This window comes from Denticeps clupeoides, chromosome 17, assembly GCF_900700375.1.
Source record: "Denticeps clupeoides chromosome 17, fDenClu1.1, whole genome shotgun sequence".
Classification (NCBI taxonomy): domain Eukaryota; kingdom Metazoa; phylum Chordata; class Actinopteri; order Clupeiformes; family Denticipitidae; genus Denticeps; species Denticeps clupeoides.
Genome location: NC_041723.1, coordinates 13,389,565 through 13,402,812, shown reverse-complemented (window position 1 = coordinate 13,402,812; position 13,248 = coordinate 13,389,565). Strand labels below are relative to the sequence as shown.

At 43.7% G+C, this 13,248-nt stretch overlaps 2 protein-coding genes across 8 annotated transcripts; one reads left to right on the top strand and one right to left on the bottom strand.

Annotated features, from left to right (window-relative positions):
• Window positions 1-536: 536 nt before the first annotated feature.
• On the top strand, window positions 537-9,017 carry LOC114767368 (trichohyalin-like). 6 transcript variants are annotated; one of them, XM_028959083.1, is made up of 24 exons: window positions 537-806; window positions 1,235-1,413; window positions 1,559-1,623; window positions 1,730-1,991; window positions 2,235-2,332; window positions 2,454-2,592; window positions 2,767-2,892; window positions 3,167-3,292; window positions 3,439-3,543; window positions 3,682-3,870; window positions 4,064-4,293; window positions 4,367-4,637; window positions 4,751-4,818; window positions 4,887-4,950; window positions 5,414-5,785; window positions 5,943-6,016; window positions 6,152-6,236; window positions 6,340-6,445; window positions 6,537-6,592; window positions 6,667-6,768; window positions 7,135-7,221; window positions 7,574-7,732; window positions 8,191-8,251; window positions 8,442-9,017. In XM_028959083.1, exons 2-24 carry the CDS (start codon window positions 1,237-1,239, stop codon window positions 8,702-8,704), a joined length of 3,285 nt encoding a protein of 1,094 aa, XP_028814916.1. In that variant the 5' UTR covers window positions 537-806; window positions 1,235-1,236; the 3' UTR covers window positions 8,705-9,017. The 6 variants fall into 6 exon arrangements, with proteins under 6 accessions (XP_028814916.1, XP_028814917.1, XP_028814915.1 ...); XM_028959084.1 differs by having other exon boundaries at window positions 1,730-2,036; window positions 3,682-3,810; XM_028959082.1 differs by having other exon boundaries at window positions 1,730-2,036.
• A 47-nt stretch (window positions 9,018-9,064) lies between these two features.
• Window positions 9,065-12,367, bottom strand: LOC114767377 (uncharacterized). 2 transcript variants are annotated; one of them, XM_028959108.1, is made up of 6 exons: window positions 12,221-12,367; window positions 11,806-12,048; window positions 10,608-11,527; window positions 10,371-10,533; window positions 9,854-10,020; window positions 9,065-9,715 (listed from the first exon to the last, which is right to left on the bottom strand). In XM_028959108.1, exons 2-6 carry the CDS (start codon window positions 11,942-11,944, stop codon window positions 9,572-9,574), a joined length of 1,533 nt encoding a protein of 510 aa, XP_028814941.1. In that variant the 5' UTR covers window positions 11,945-12,048; window positions 12,221-12,367; the 3' UTR covers window positions 9,065-9,571. The 2 variants fall into 2 exon arrangements, with proteins under 2 accessions (XP_028814941.1, XP_028814942.1); XM_028959109.1 differs by having other exon boundaries at window positions 11,806-12,367.
• Window positions 12,368-13,248: the final 881 nt, after the last annotated feature.

Sequence of the window (13,248 nt, the reverse complement as noted above, 5' to 3'; positions counted from 1 at the left end):
TGACCACCCATCAGGGCATGGACTAGGCCCCTGAAAGTAAGCTGTGGTGTCTGATACCAAAACATTAGTAGCAGATCCTTTATTCCATTAAGTTGTAAGGTGGTGCATCCATGGATTCCATGGATTGGACTGGGATTTGGAGAATTTGGAGGGCAAGTTGCTCACACCATCTTCATCCAATAGTGAGAAACATGTAAATAAAAATAAACTGTGTTCTATAGGAAAACAATCATCATCATTACAAGAATTTCCATGCGTTTGGAACCTAGACTGTCACCGCAGCATCAGGTCATCCAGCAATGTTTCAGTAGCAAAATGCTGGGACCCCAATCATAAGCACATGAAATTCCTCACTTCTGGACAGCGAAAAGTAGGGGGGAACTTTGAGCAACTAATTAGGGACTGTTGCACTCATCCTTCATCTCTGAAACTAGAAAAACATTACAAATATAACCTCTGGTAATCATTGGTTATGAGTTAAAACCAAATACAATGATTGTCAAGCCAATAAACTGTTTACCAGTGAAGACGATGGACATTTTTGAGCATACGTGTGGGCCATTCTGCTGTGTGCCACAACTTTCCAGCAGACTTGCGATGAAGTCACGAGCAGATTATTCATTGAAACAGTGGGCTGGACTTCGCACACTCACTCTCTCTATGCTGTATACACTATCACCATGGCTACTAGCAACCAGGGCAACTCTCTCAATCAGCTTTGTAATAATAGCACTCAAGCATTGGCAGAACATGAGAAAATGATAAAGGAGAGAAGGAAAGGCAAAAAGGAAAGAATCATATGTAAAGTAAGTAACAGGCATGAATTTAAAATCAGTGTCTAATGAATGATTTGTTTATATTTCTATTAACGTTTTAGAATAGTTCTTGTAACGAAAAAACATTTCCTGGAAAAGTCATATAACATATGTATGCTATTTTGATATCATTTTTTTATAATACATACAGATATGCTCACAACTGACTGATATGAATTAATCTTGTAGAAGAATATTTAGTCTCCGATAGCTAGCTAATGCAATAAAACGTTTAATATGCAGAACAGTTGTATTGTGGTTTTGAGCAGATTGCTTGTTGTGTGAGAAGTCTCCGGACCATGTGAAATGTTACTGGGAGAGGTGAAAGGACTTCTGGAAAAAACCTGCAGTGAGATTTCCAAGGACAGGCCGTGGCGCTCAGCACCGTTTAAGTTGCCTATGTTCTCATATTCTCTCAGACATGGACCCGCACTGGAAAAGTCATGGAAAACACTTTGAATCCACACAGGACACGAATGATTGGGGGTGGGATTTGATCCAGGGGCCAAGCATTCTCAAGAACTCTTTCAGAGCCTCTAGCCACATTGATGTGTGCGACCTGGACATGTGGGATAAGCAGAACTCTCTCAGAACTAAGGTAAGTAAAGGAAACACTGGTGTTTACTATATTAAACATGCTATATTACTATACATATTATATTGAATATATTGTTTATTTGTTAATTAAGCAACATTAATGTGTAGGTTTTAGGTTGACCATGAAATATCTTTCTCTTTTTAAGTCTGTAGGACTTTGTTCTACTGGAATGGTTTTAGATGCAGGACACCACTCCAGCATCAGCACCAGGTTAGCTGTTTTCTACTTCTGCAATATGCTGCCTGCATCATTAAATGCCTAAATAGCTCTCAGTAAATACCAACATATTGACATAGTTTTTTTTTATTTTCCTCAGCTCTCTGAGCAAGATTGGACATGCAAATGTAGAAGGAATCAAAAGGTGGCAGTCTACAGGTCGCCTTGTGCCTGAGGGTGCACCACGTCCACACGCTCATTCTCAGGGCGCCCAGCTACGAGCCCTGTTGGAAAGCAGCAGCCTGAGGCAAGGAGAGCTGGTTCAGAGGCTCAGAGAGGCTCATGGGCGTTTGGACTCGCAGGCAGAGCTGCTGAGGTTTGAGAGCCAGACCGGTGGGCAGCATTTAGAGCTCAAACACAAGGTACCGGTGAAAGGTACCCTCCAGGGGTCTATCTCTCCATTCCATGTAATTATGTTTCCTGATAGTCCCAATTCTATCCATTCATTGTATATGTTACAAGCAGAGTAGACGTTCCACAATAACCTATAGGCTTCTTTAACTACATCACATTATCATAGTTGCACCTGCCAGGCCAGAATTGTACCCCAGCTTTTGTACTGGGTCTCCCAGACCTCTTAAGGGTCCCTTGTGTCCCCCCCTCAGCGCCTGGCAGAGGCAGTGAGTGCTCTCGAACAAGAAAAGAGGGCAGCTGGGCTGAGCCTGTTTGAGGAGTGCCGTCGCAATGAAGAACTAAAAGACAAGTGAGGATATCTTTACTGAGATGTAGACCCGAGATACAGTGCAGAGTACAGTACATTTTTTAATGCTTATGTTGGAATATGTGGAATGGCTTTTGTGATTGAAATTGTCACTTTGTATCAGGGTGCTGAAACTGGAAATGGACATGCAGAAGATGAGGTCTGCTCTGGAGAGAGGGAAGAAGGCTGATCTTACTCTCTCACAGTCCAGTTCCCAGCTCCACAGAACTCTGCCCATAACACAGAATGACTTTAACAAAGAGGTAGAACGTTGTCATTTACTGAGTTTCTTCTTCTTTATAATATTTTCCACTCGGTTTTCTTTACTTCTGTGAAGTTTGGAAGGTCTGGTTGAGTATGTAGTAAGACAGCACTTCACTGGACAAATGAAATATTCCTGCATAGAAACCACTGTTTATGAACGACATTCCCTTTAGGAGAAAAAGCAGACAGAAAAGGAGTTGAAGAGGGTGAGAGAGGCTCTAAGAGAGTCAGAAGATCAGGCTGAAGCTCTGGAGGCAGAGAAAGACCAGATGTTGCTGAAGCTTCAATCATCTAAAGAGGCCAGTGTCTCAAAAGGTGTCTCATTCAGGGCAAACTTGCCGAGAAACACGTATACTTTTCTATGGGATTACAGGGAAATTTTGTACGAGGGTGAACCAAAATTTCACTGATGGAAAACATCTAAGCATTTTGTGAAATTACTAATTTTGAATGGATGTTTACTGGTATTTACAAGATAGATTATACCTTGAGGGTTTATATGTAACCAGGCCTAAGGCTTACAAGAGCTGCATAATTATAAGGAACCTTTTGTCTTTCCCCTTCTGGTTGCAGTCTGAGATGTCTGTGCTGAACCAGATAGAGCAGGTGAACCAGAAGTTGAGCAAGTCTACACAGGCCCAGTCTGAGCTTGAAGACCAGCTAAGTGACAGTCGCAGCTGCCTGGGTCAAATACAACTGGTGAGCAGAACTTTTGTGTGCACCATGCTAAATAACATGGGGCAATGGAAGCATAATGGTCTCAGGGTACCACATGTGCAAGGTACTCTTATCATTTTAATCAGTGAAATATGAATGTTTTCTATTGCATTATTCTTCTTTACCAGGAGCGAGACCTTCTGTCTGCTAAGGTGCTGAGACTCGAGGACAGCTTGGAGGACATGAAGACAAAGCTTTCTGCAGCGCTGTCTGAAAAAGACTGCCTTTTTCAGGTGCTCCAAACAGGGCAGCATGACCCTGCAGAATTCCCGGGCGACGTACGGGAAGGAAGGACTAGATGTGGATAGCTTTTCACGGAAACCACTAATTGTCTTAGTCAGAATTTTTGCCATTTCATCCTTCTCATACAGGAGAAGGCTGATGTGCACCAGCGTGCCGAGGTCCTGGGCCTCCAGCTGGAGCGTGCTCAGAGAGGCAGGGAGGGCTTCACTGAGCAGGTGTGTGAGCTCCACAGCGAGCTGGCACGGGCCAAAGCCGAGGCAAGCAAACACAATCAGGACAGACTGCTAATGAAAGACGAAGTGCAGGCGACCAAAGAGGTCAGAGGTCATACACATTCTTAATATTTAGTGATAGATCCGAACTTCTTCCTGGTTTGTCATCTTGTTGCTTATTGTGACTTTTTTCTGCATTGTGATGATTGACTTGTCTGATGCTGATGCTGATTGTCATCAATATTTAAAAAAAAAACTGTTCTCACCCCAGTATGACACATTTACTATGTTTACTCAGTTAAGTGAGAAGCTTTCCTCTGATCTGGAAACATCCAAAGACAAGTTGGAGGTGACCCTGAAACAGCTGCATGAGCTGGAGGCCGAGAAGGTGATCCACACCAATCAGATCACTGCGCTGGAGGCAGAGCGCTCCATTCTGATCGGAGAGAAGGAGGAGCTGCTGAGGTCTGTCCACCACGCAGAGCAAGAAGATGCAGCAGGACTGAAAGAAGAGGGCCTGCACCTCAGGTAGGTATGGAGCTTCCTGGTTTCAGAACGGCCGCCACCAGACTGTTTAAACAACAGTACATGTCTTCCGCAGGGAGTCACAGACGCGCTTGCAGCAGAAGCATGAGGAGTTGCAGACCCGTTGCAAGGACCTGGAGGAACTGTGCTTGCAGAGGGAGGCAGAGCTGGGTCAGAAGACAGGGGAGCTGCGGCGCATGGAATCAGGTTTTACAGAGGAAAAGGAGGAACTGAAGAGGGTGGCTGCCCACTGGAACGACAGGTGGGAGGAAGTGGCGCTGAAATTGCGTTCCACGCAGGCAGAACTGGATGGAGAGAAGAGACAGCGTCAGCAGGACACAAGCAGAGTAATGACCAATGACCTCGTGCATCAGTTTAGCACATCAGACACTTTGCATTGCATAATAATATGCTTTCATTTCTATGGGATATATGTCATTTTTCTGCTTTTGCTGTCTAGTTTCAGGAAGAAGGAGCAGAACTGGTAAAAGCTGCTGATAGACTTCAGACAGAGCTGCAGAGAAGCCAGTGAGTTCCGTGTATGCAGCGTTTGCACACGGAGAAATGTTTAATCTGTTTCTCTTTTCCCCTGCTAGGGTAGACATCCTCCAGCTGCTGCAGCAGAGGGCCGACAGTGAAGCAGAGCTGAGCAGAATCAAGGTGAGCATGAGCAGCGTTCACTAAGGTCACTTGAAATTCATCTTCAGGATTTAAAGAATATACAGATGCCAGCAAGAAAGCAGTTAGTTCCCATGCATATGTGTATTGGAGAGGAGGAATTAACTATCCACCCAGTTTTTTGGTCTGAGTGCCTTTATTTCTGCATTTTATGAACATTGTTTTAAATCGGAGGACCCCATAGCGATGATTGAGAGCTCTCATGCACCCAGCCTCATCATTCTGGAAGATATAAGGCTTGTAAAACACATTATTCATGTCACCGTCAGCAGCTCTTGGTAGCAAATCTGCCAACCAGTCATATAGATTTCAAGCATTTCACTTCTGACACCCATGAACACCCCGAGCCTATTCATTTTTATTTAACCCTCATGCAAATATCCCTCTATGTCTTTGAACTACACCAACTAAATACAATTGTGCATTTTGTGTCATGATTCTGAAGGAAGCAGGAGCCATGGAGAGGGTCAAGTTGGATGCCTGCAGGCAGCAGTTAGATCTGGAGAGGAACAGGAGTCAGACCCTGCAGAGGAAAATGATGAATGGACCAGTATATCCTTCTTCTCTTAACAAACATAACACAGAAGAAAACAACACGCTCTACATACAAGACGATCCACAGAGAATATTTCTAACTGATCCTTCAAGCCTAGAAGGCAGGACTCCATCTCTGTTTTGGCTGCAGGTGTCTCTGGAGGAGGAGGGTGGGGAGCGGGCGCAGGAGCAAGCAGAGATGAAGAAGTTGTGGGACATGCTGATGCTCAGAAGTTCGGAGCTGGAGAGGCAGCAGCAGGAACTGCAGTCTGCCAGAGTCCAGGTCTGAGACCAAGCCTGCCTCTCCTCAGTTGATCTAATGACAAGGCAGAGGAACGGTCTTGATTAAATGTGTACTTTGTGAGAGCCTACTTTACACATTTGAATTAAAAAATGTCATTTCTAGGACATGTTGAGGTCTCTTTCTTGACCCTTTGCAGGTATCACAGAACAGCAGTGAGGTAGACAGGCTACAGCAACAACTCACTAACAAAGAGAAAGAGCTGATGGAGAAGTAGGTGGATCTTCTGCTGCTGGTCTTCATAATCACACGAAACCCTGAGCCTTCACATAATTTGAGCACCCAGGGGAGCTGCATCATTTTCACTGACTTTCTGTCCAGTATAGTTATGGATAATTTTTTTTCAAGGGAGAATGCTCTTAAATGTCTGGAGAAGCTAAGAGATAGCGAGAGAAGAGAGAAAATGAACAAGATCAGAGTTCTAGAGCAGAAGGTAAACAAGTCACAGTGTGCACACTGTATAAGTTGTTCCTCTTTTTGTAGATTTGAAATCATTTCATAATAATTTAGAAGCATTTTCTATGTCTATGTAACAGATTTCTGAATTAAAAGAAGCAAATGTGGAGAGAAAGGGAAATAAAAAAGAAGAGACCTTTCATGGAGACTCTGAAAGCTCTGATGCACATAAGACTCATTTGGACGGTAAGACATAGACATGGGGCGGGGCAGTTTTAATAAAAATTATACAAGTAGATTTTTGTGGAATGGTTTGTTTCATGGCATCATGGCACAGAGTCCACGAGGAGAGCTGAACAGCAGAAAACAAAGAGTCTGAAGGACCTACATCAGGTACTGTGATGAGAAGCAAAGCACCTGATGTTTTCATCTGGCAGTTTTTCTCTCTGAACCCCTTTCGTCTACAGAATAAAGAAGGAAGAAGGCAGTCTCATGAGGCCACGAAAGAGAGAGTGTTGAAACCAGAGGCCGCAGATCACGAGCATCAAAGAAGACTGGTTACTGAGCAGGTACAGGGGCTGTAAATGGAAGAAGGTTGTGTTTGGTTTCCACAGGCCTGAAGGTGGTGGTATTGTTCCTTTAAACATAAGTCAGATTTCAAAACTGCATCAAACACTACACTCGTTTTTTTTTTTTAAATCATCTGTTAACTTTAATAAATATTTAACTCAAAAATACTTCCCCAGTGTTTTTTGGAAAGACATGTATATAATCCGCTTTGTGTGTGTGTGTGTGTGTATATATAAAAGATACATATAATAGTTGATAAGTGATAGTGATAATTTATTAGATCTAATGTGTTGCTGTTTACCCCTCTAGCCAATTTTGATAACAGTATGTTGTATATATTTAAAAAAGTTCCTATGTGTCCTCAGTTGAAGAGTCTGTTTAAGGAGCAGGAGCAGAGGAGCAGAGGCCAGACACCTGATGGGTCACCAGGGGTTCATGCAAAGTGGATCAAGGTAAAAAATTTCACACTCCACACTTGTCACATGACGTGTGACTGGTACACTGCTACTGTACATGGGGGGCACAGCAGTACGCAGTCTTGCAGTGTGCAGCTCACTGGGACTGTCTGAATTTAGTGGTTATTTAGTGGGGATGGGACAGGATGTTGTGGTACCATCTGCCTGATGCTAGTAGCCTGATGGGTTTATGGCTTGGGTGACAGATTACTATATACATCTATATCACCTCAAAAGGGTTACCATCGGTATCCTGAAAAGAGTGAATACCACATTGACATACTTTCACGTTTATATCTATCTGCATTATTTTGATGGACCAACTTCGTTTGGTCTGTATCTTTTGTAGAATTCTGTGGGGACCCTTGGTAGCAAGCTAAAGGAGGACCATGAGAGGGGGAGCCAACAGAAAGAAGCTGGCCCAGGAGCACTGCAGGGCACAGAAAGTCCTCATCTGCAAGAGGAGGAGGCCAAACCTAGACAGGAGCTCCACAGCGAAACTGTTCAGGTGAGATGTCTTGCCGGTGTCCACTAAACAAAAATGTACTTAAGTTGGAAAGACAGTTGGTCTTTCCAATAATGTAATAAGGCTGCACGCTCATTTTGTATTTGTGCAGTGTGGGCGTGTATATAGCCAAACCACAGGCTGTTAATGCATGATATGCTAATCGCACACGTGACACCGGGATTCCTCTCTGCTGTGCTCGTAATCAGCTTTAAACTGAGAACAGGAAAAAAAAAAAACACTGGACCTGGGTCAAAAGCAGGGATAATGGAGAAACATCTGGAGTTTCTCATTTTATCCCTGCCCACTGCTGGATTGTTTCCTAGTTAATATCTAAGTTCACATATAAGCCTCTCCCCAATTTCATATGCCACGCCACTGTGGTGTCTTTTCACTGCATACCCAATGCTGTGATGAAGGAGAGTTCAGTCTAAAAGCCACTATACCTTCCTCTTTGCCAGATGTCATCCGTGAGAGAGGAAATCAGCAATCTAAGCAAAAGAAATGAGAATCTCCTTAAAGGTGAATGTGTAGAATCATCATGAGAAGTAATCAGATGCGATTTAAAAAAAAAATCAATCTAATGGGGTTTAAATTTGGAGTGCTTGTATTGGTGTAGCATAATCAGCAGCGCTACTGCAATGATTATTAAACTGATGCTTGACAGTTAACATAATCCAGCGATCTGAAATGGGTTTACCTTTTTGTACAGCCAAATTAAGGTTCCAGCATCAGATCCAGCGTTTGAAACTGAAGGTGCCGTTGAACAGAGAAAGAACTTCATCCCCCTCCATGCTGTCCTCACTCAGCACAAAAGCAGGGGAAGAGGAGATACGCATGGACTGTGATGATGGGTCTTATCTGGCCAGGCAAGTAATGGTGTGTGACTCTGAGAATGAGGATGAGGTGGTATCTGAGGAACTGGATGTGATCTCTGCCATGCTTGAAATCGGACTTGGAGGTCAATTCGAATGAAATCCCAGCCTCGTCCTCCTACTATGTCCCCAATCCACCATGAAATCACATCACTCATCCCACTCGACTCCATATCTGTTTCAATTATTATATAGAGTGCTTTATGTGCCAGCACATCCATCTGTATTACTAATCCCCAAAAGGGTTAATCTTGTATTTTTCCCCATTTAAATGATTTGCTTGTTACCGTCTGTTGTCGTTTTCTAAATTCACGTAACCTAAACACTTCACTTACATATAAAGCCATTTTATTTGTAATTTGTGTATGCATTTATCTGTATGCTTTCAGACTAATTAAATAACTTGTCTTGAGGCTCAGTGTGAAGAGATCATGCACACAGCTTTTGATAGAATGGCTATACTTGTTTATTTTGGTGGGGGGTTTTTTTCTTCTATTTTGGTCATCTGGAATGTAGGTGTATATGAGATCTACCAATTCCAATTGAACTTCATTTGTTCAGCAACGTAAAAGATCCTCAAACACTGTGTTACATTAAATTACATTACATTTTATTTATCCAGAGCAAACCTGCTGTCAACTGGTTCAATGGCAAGTGTTTTACCCACTAGTTTAGCACCAACCCTGTATAACAGAACTATCCATTCAATCCAACAGAAACGTTGTACGTAGGTACAAAAGTAGCCTAGTGGGTAACCCCATTACTACCATTGTGTCCTTGAGCACAGTGGTAAGAGGGTCTTATAAATGTAAAGGTGCATTTTTACATAAGGTTGTTCAGAAGATGCCTAGGAATTACATGGGGCAGAATTGCCACTTGCTGCTTTCCACGGCACCATTTCTATATCATTATGTCCATTTGTCCAACAGTAATTCCAGCATTTGTCACTGGTTGGCTGAAGCCGTTTCTACAATGGCTGGATAGCGTGCCATCGTATAGTTTCCACCTGGTCTCTGTTGCACATGTCTCTCCAGTGAGCCTGTCCATCCTCAATAGCATCCTGGCCAATGAAAACTCTTCCAGCTGCACAGAAACTAGAACAGAGGCGGCCCTGTTTGAAAAAGAGTTGCATTTTTTACAGGGAAGACCAAACCTTAGCTTACAATGACATGGGGAAAATGAAAAGAGGTTTAGAAAACCTCTGAAAATCTTCAGAAAATGACATGAAGAAACAAATGATGCTTCTTACCTTCATGACAACAAACTCAAGGGTGAGAGGCATTTGCGGGGTGTCACCAGGTGGCAGTTCAAACAGGAAGGACGTTTTCCACACTGGGTTGCATCCACTTGCACTGTGTGTTGTCTTGGAAGCAATCACAACACCTTTATGTCTCAGATGAACCATAACGTGGTGATCTGGAAAACAAGAAAGAGAAAACAAGAAAGTTTCCAGGCTGTGCACAAAAGTGCGACAGCCAATGTCACAGGTCACCTCAAACCACCGGGATTGGGAGGAGGGATTACGGCACAATGTCATTAAAATAGGATTATCTCCCTCAGACACGAGATTCTGTAAGACAATCATTTAATCCTCAACATTAAAAGCCAAGACCGTGGATTACTTGATTCGCTGGCTGCATTTCACTTGTGACTGGTACAAGCGATGAGGACTTATGTAACACTGTAGAGCTCAATGTATGTTGTGCTCAACCGTTGAGAAAAGGTCGTGCTTTCGCGACCATGGTAACACTGAGAATAATCTCTACCTGGTGCCCCTGAAATGTGAGCGTAGTTTGCCAGGTTTTCACCCTTCATAACCACGACTTTGATGCGATGGTCCACAGACTGATACTGCAGCAGAATGAAGAGCTGCCCCAGGACCTGCGGAGCACCACCCACTTCTCGAGCACTTTGTTGTGAAGTCACTATCTGAGAAGAATGAAAAAAATGAAAATGTTCAAAAGCACTTAAACAATAATAATACAAAAAAAAGAAATTTGTACCGTTTGTGTGTTGACAAGCTCCTTGGAACAAGCAATTTGTCTCTCTGGTTCCCACTTTATTTCTCCACACTGTAACTCCAGCTCTCCTAAAGAGGACTTTCCTGATCCAGACAGACCCACAGTGAAGACAGTCATTCTGAGTGCACAGTGCTGGAGCTCCTCCAGAGAGCCCACATCCATCTCCAGATGGTGACCAGACAACTCCACTGGGTCTGAGTGGATGGGGGGCAGAGCGGCCAATACGGTTACTCCACCAAGCTGCTGACTGGTCCCTGTTAGGCTGAGAAGATTGATTCTGATGGTTCCTTGTGTTGGAGAGAAGCTAAGAGTGAAGTGGAGGGAAGCACCCGGAGGACAACAGCTGGAATTAGAGCCATAGTATGGAGGGAAGGGCTCCTCCTGGAACCCAGATGGGCTGCGACTAGTGAGTCTGATGCACTCGCTGGAACCATCAGCTCCACAGTGATGTTCCAAAACTTTCCAGGTCTTTGAGACCAGACCAACCTTGGATAGAGATGGAAGGGAAGTGCGTCCATGGCCTTTGAGGTTGTAAAGCGGCATGGACAGTGTGGGTGAACTGAGTCGCCGCAGGGGGAAACATGATTGAGGACGACTTCTGGGATCTGATAGAGCACATCGTTGGGAGGACAAAGGTAGCGTAGCGAAATCATCATCTGACGGAGTGGAACTCCCAAAAGGAGAAGGGTTTCCCTGGGCTTTGGCCTCCAACTGTTCATACTGCATGCTTCCTGTTGCAGCACTCTCAAGCTGGGTCATGTGATCAGCCGGCGCCGGTGCAGGGGATGACCTCACAGGGTCCCCTGCCGTTTGTAATTTCCACCGCCAACACAGGACACAACCCAGGACCAGAGAGCAGCAGAAACCCACCAGTCCCACTGCCAGCAGTAGCTGCAGGTGGACTAGACAGAGGGAGAAACACACAAATATTAAATATTACCCCTGCCAGTTAATCCAACAGTTTGACTTTAACCCAAAATGCAGCAGCGGCCCTTCAACAGGAATAAGCCTTTTCAGCCATTGATCAGCAGCGGCAACATTCTGTCTTGAAAATGCAATATAGGTGATTCTCTTGCTTATTCAAGGAAACATGGTTCGTGGTTTGGAAAAGGAGTGTGGCTTAAGAACGTTTAAGACCGGCGTACCCATTTAGGTATAGGGGTAAAGAGGAAACACTTGCCTTCCAGTTGCTTGGTGAAGAGCACCTGCACCAGCAGCCATATAAAAAGCAGGACGATGATACACTCGATCACACCCTTGCAGCAAAAGAGCACCACAGACTGCCACAGTGGGCAGTCGTCCTCGTCCTCCACGGACATGCTGACAGCGGCAGACTCGCCCACAGGCTTCAGCTTTAGTGCATTCTGGTATGCTTCCTGTTCGTGCAACTTAACGTAGCTGCGTTGGTGAGACTGGACGATGACTGACAAATATTATAAACGGTGAGAGACTTCTAGAAGTTGTCAAACACATACATATAAAATAGCTGAACACAAAAACATTAGCTATTAAAATTGAATAAAGTATTTGTAACACTCTAGACCTTAGGACAACAAAGCAATACAGACTAAACTAATGCTATTGTCCATCTTTACCATGTTGAAGAAACTAGCGGTCCCACTGCCAAAGTAGAATTCTGTCGTTAAGGTCGGTTGCTGAATCCAGTGATTGTTTTCCTCGGGCTCTCCATCTGTGCCTGGAGAATAATCCAGCGTTCTGGCGAGAGCAGCGCATCCCCTCAAGCAAACAGGGTCCGCAGATTGAAGTGGGCGGAGCCTTGTTCACGAACAGCTGGTCCAGATGCAAACCTCCCACCCTCTTAAACCAACACCCACTCAGAGATGAGTCTTCCGGTCGTTTTAACTACAATATTACACTTTATGACATCCAGATCATTGCATCTTGCACCATAATCTTTCTGTTTATTCTCTGATTGGGTCCACCCATGCTGATCTTTCAGAACAGTTGGCCCATTATAAACCACAATCTTAACTTCTGGTTGTAAATTATTTCCTTGGTCCCCATCTTTTGATGTCCATTCCAACATACAGTGATGTGGTGGTGTAGTTACAATAGACTAATTTAGACTACACTCTGTTAGGCTTGACCAGAAAACTGAGAAAAGAAAAGAAAAAAAAAAAAAAAAAAAAAGAGTCACTTTAAAATAGAAATAACGACCAATTCAAAGTTCATCGGATATCAGTCTTTAATCCCACTGTTAACTTTGTCAAATTACAGCGTGGCAATACCAGAAGAGAAAAGAAAATGGAAATACAGTGAATTGGTCTTTGGCTTTCAGCTGTACACTTATCTGCTAAATACAAAGATGTGAGAAATAACATTTCTGGTATTAAAGCAAGAGAGGACCAAAGCAAGACCTGGCCTAAAATTACCTATGAGAAGGTACAAAAATGAGCACCGGTGTCCTTTTGGATGTTTTGACCTCTTTTTGTGCAGTGGGTAGAGCTGATCGTCAACCTGGTCAGGTTCTTCATGAGGTATAAATGTATAAGTTTTGTAATCCCTGAATGTAGTCTATACTCATAATGACCTCAGGCTTTATTATCCGTTGTCAACTAATTTCTGAGGTATCTTTTGTTACATACAGTACTATAACCACATC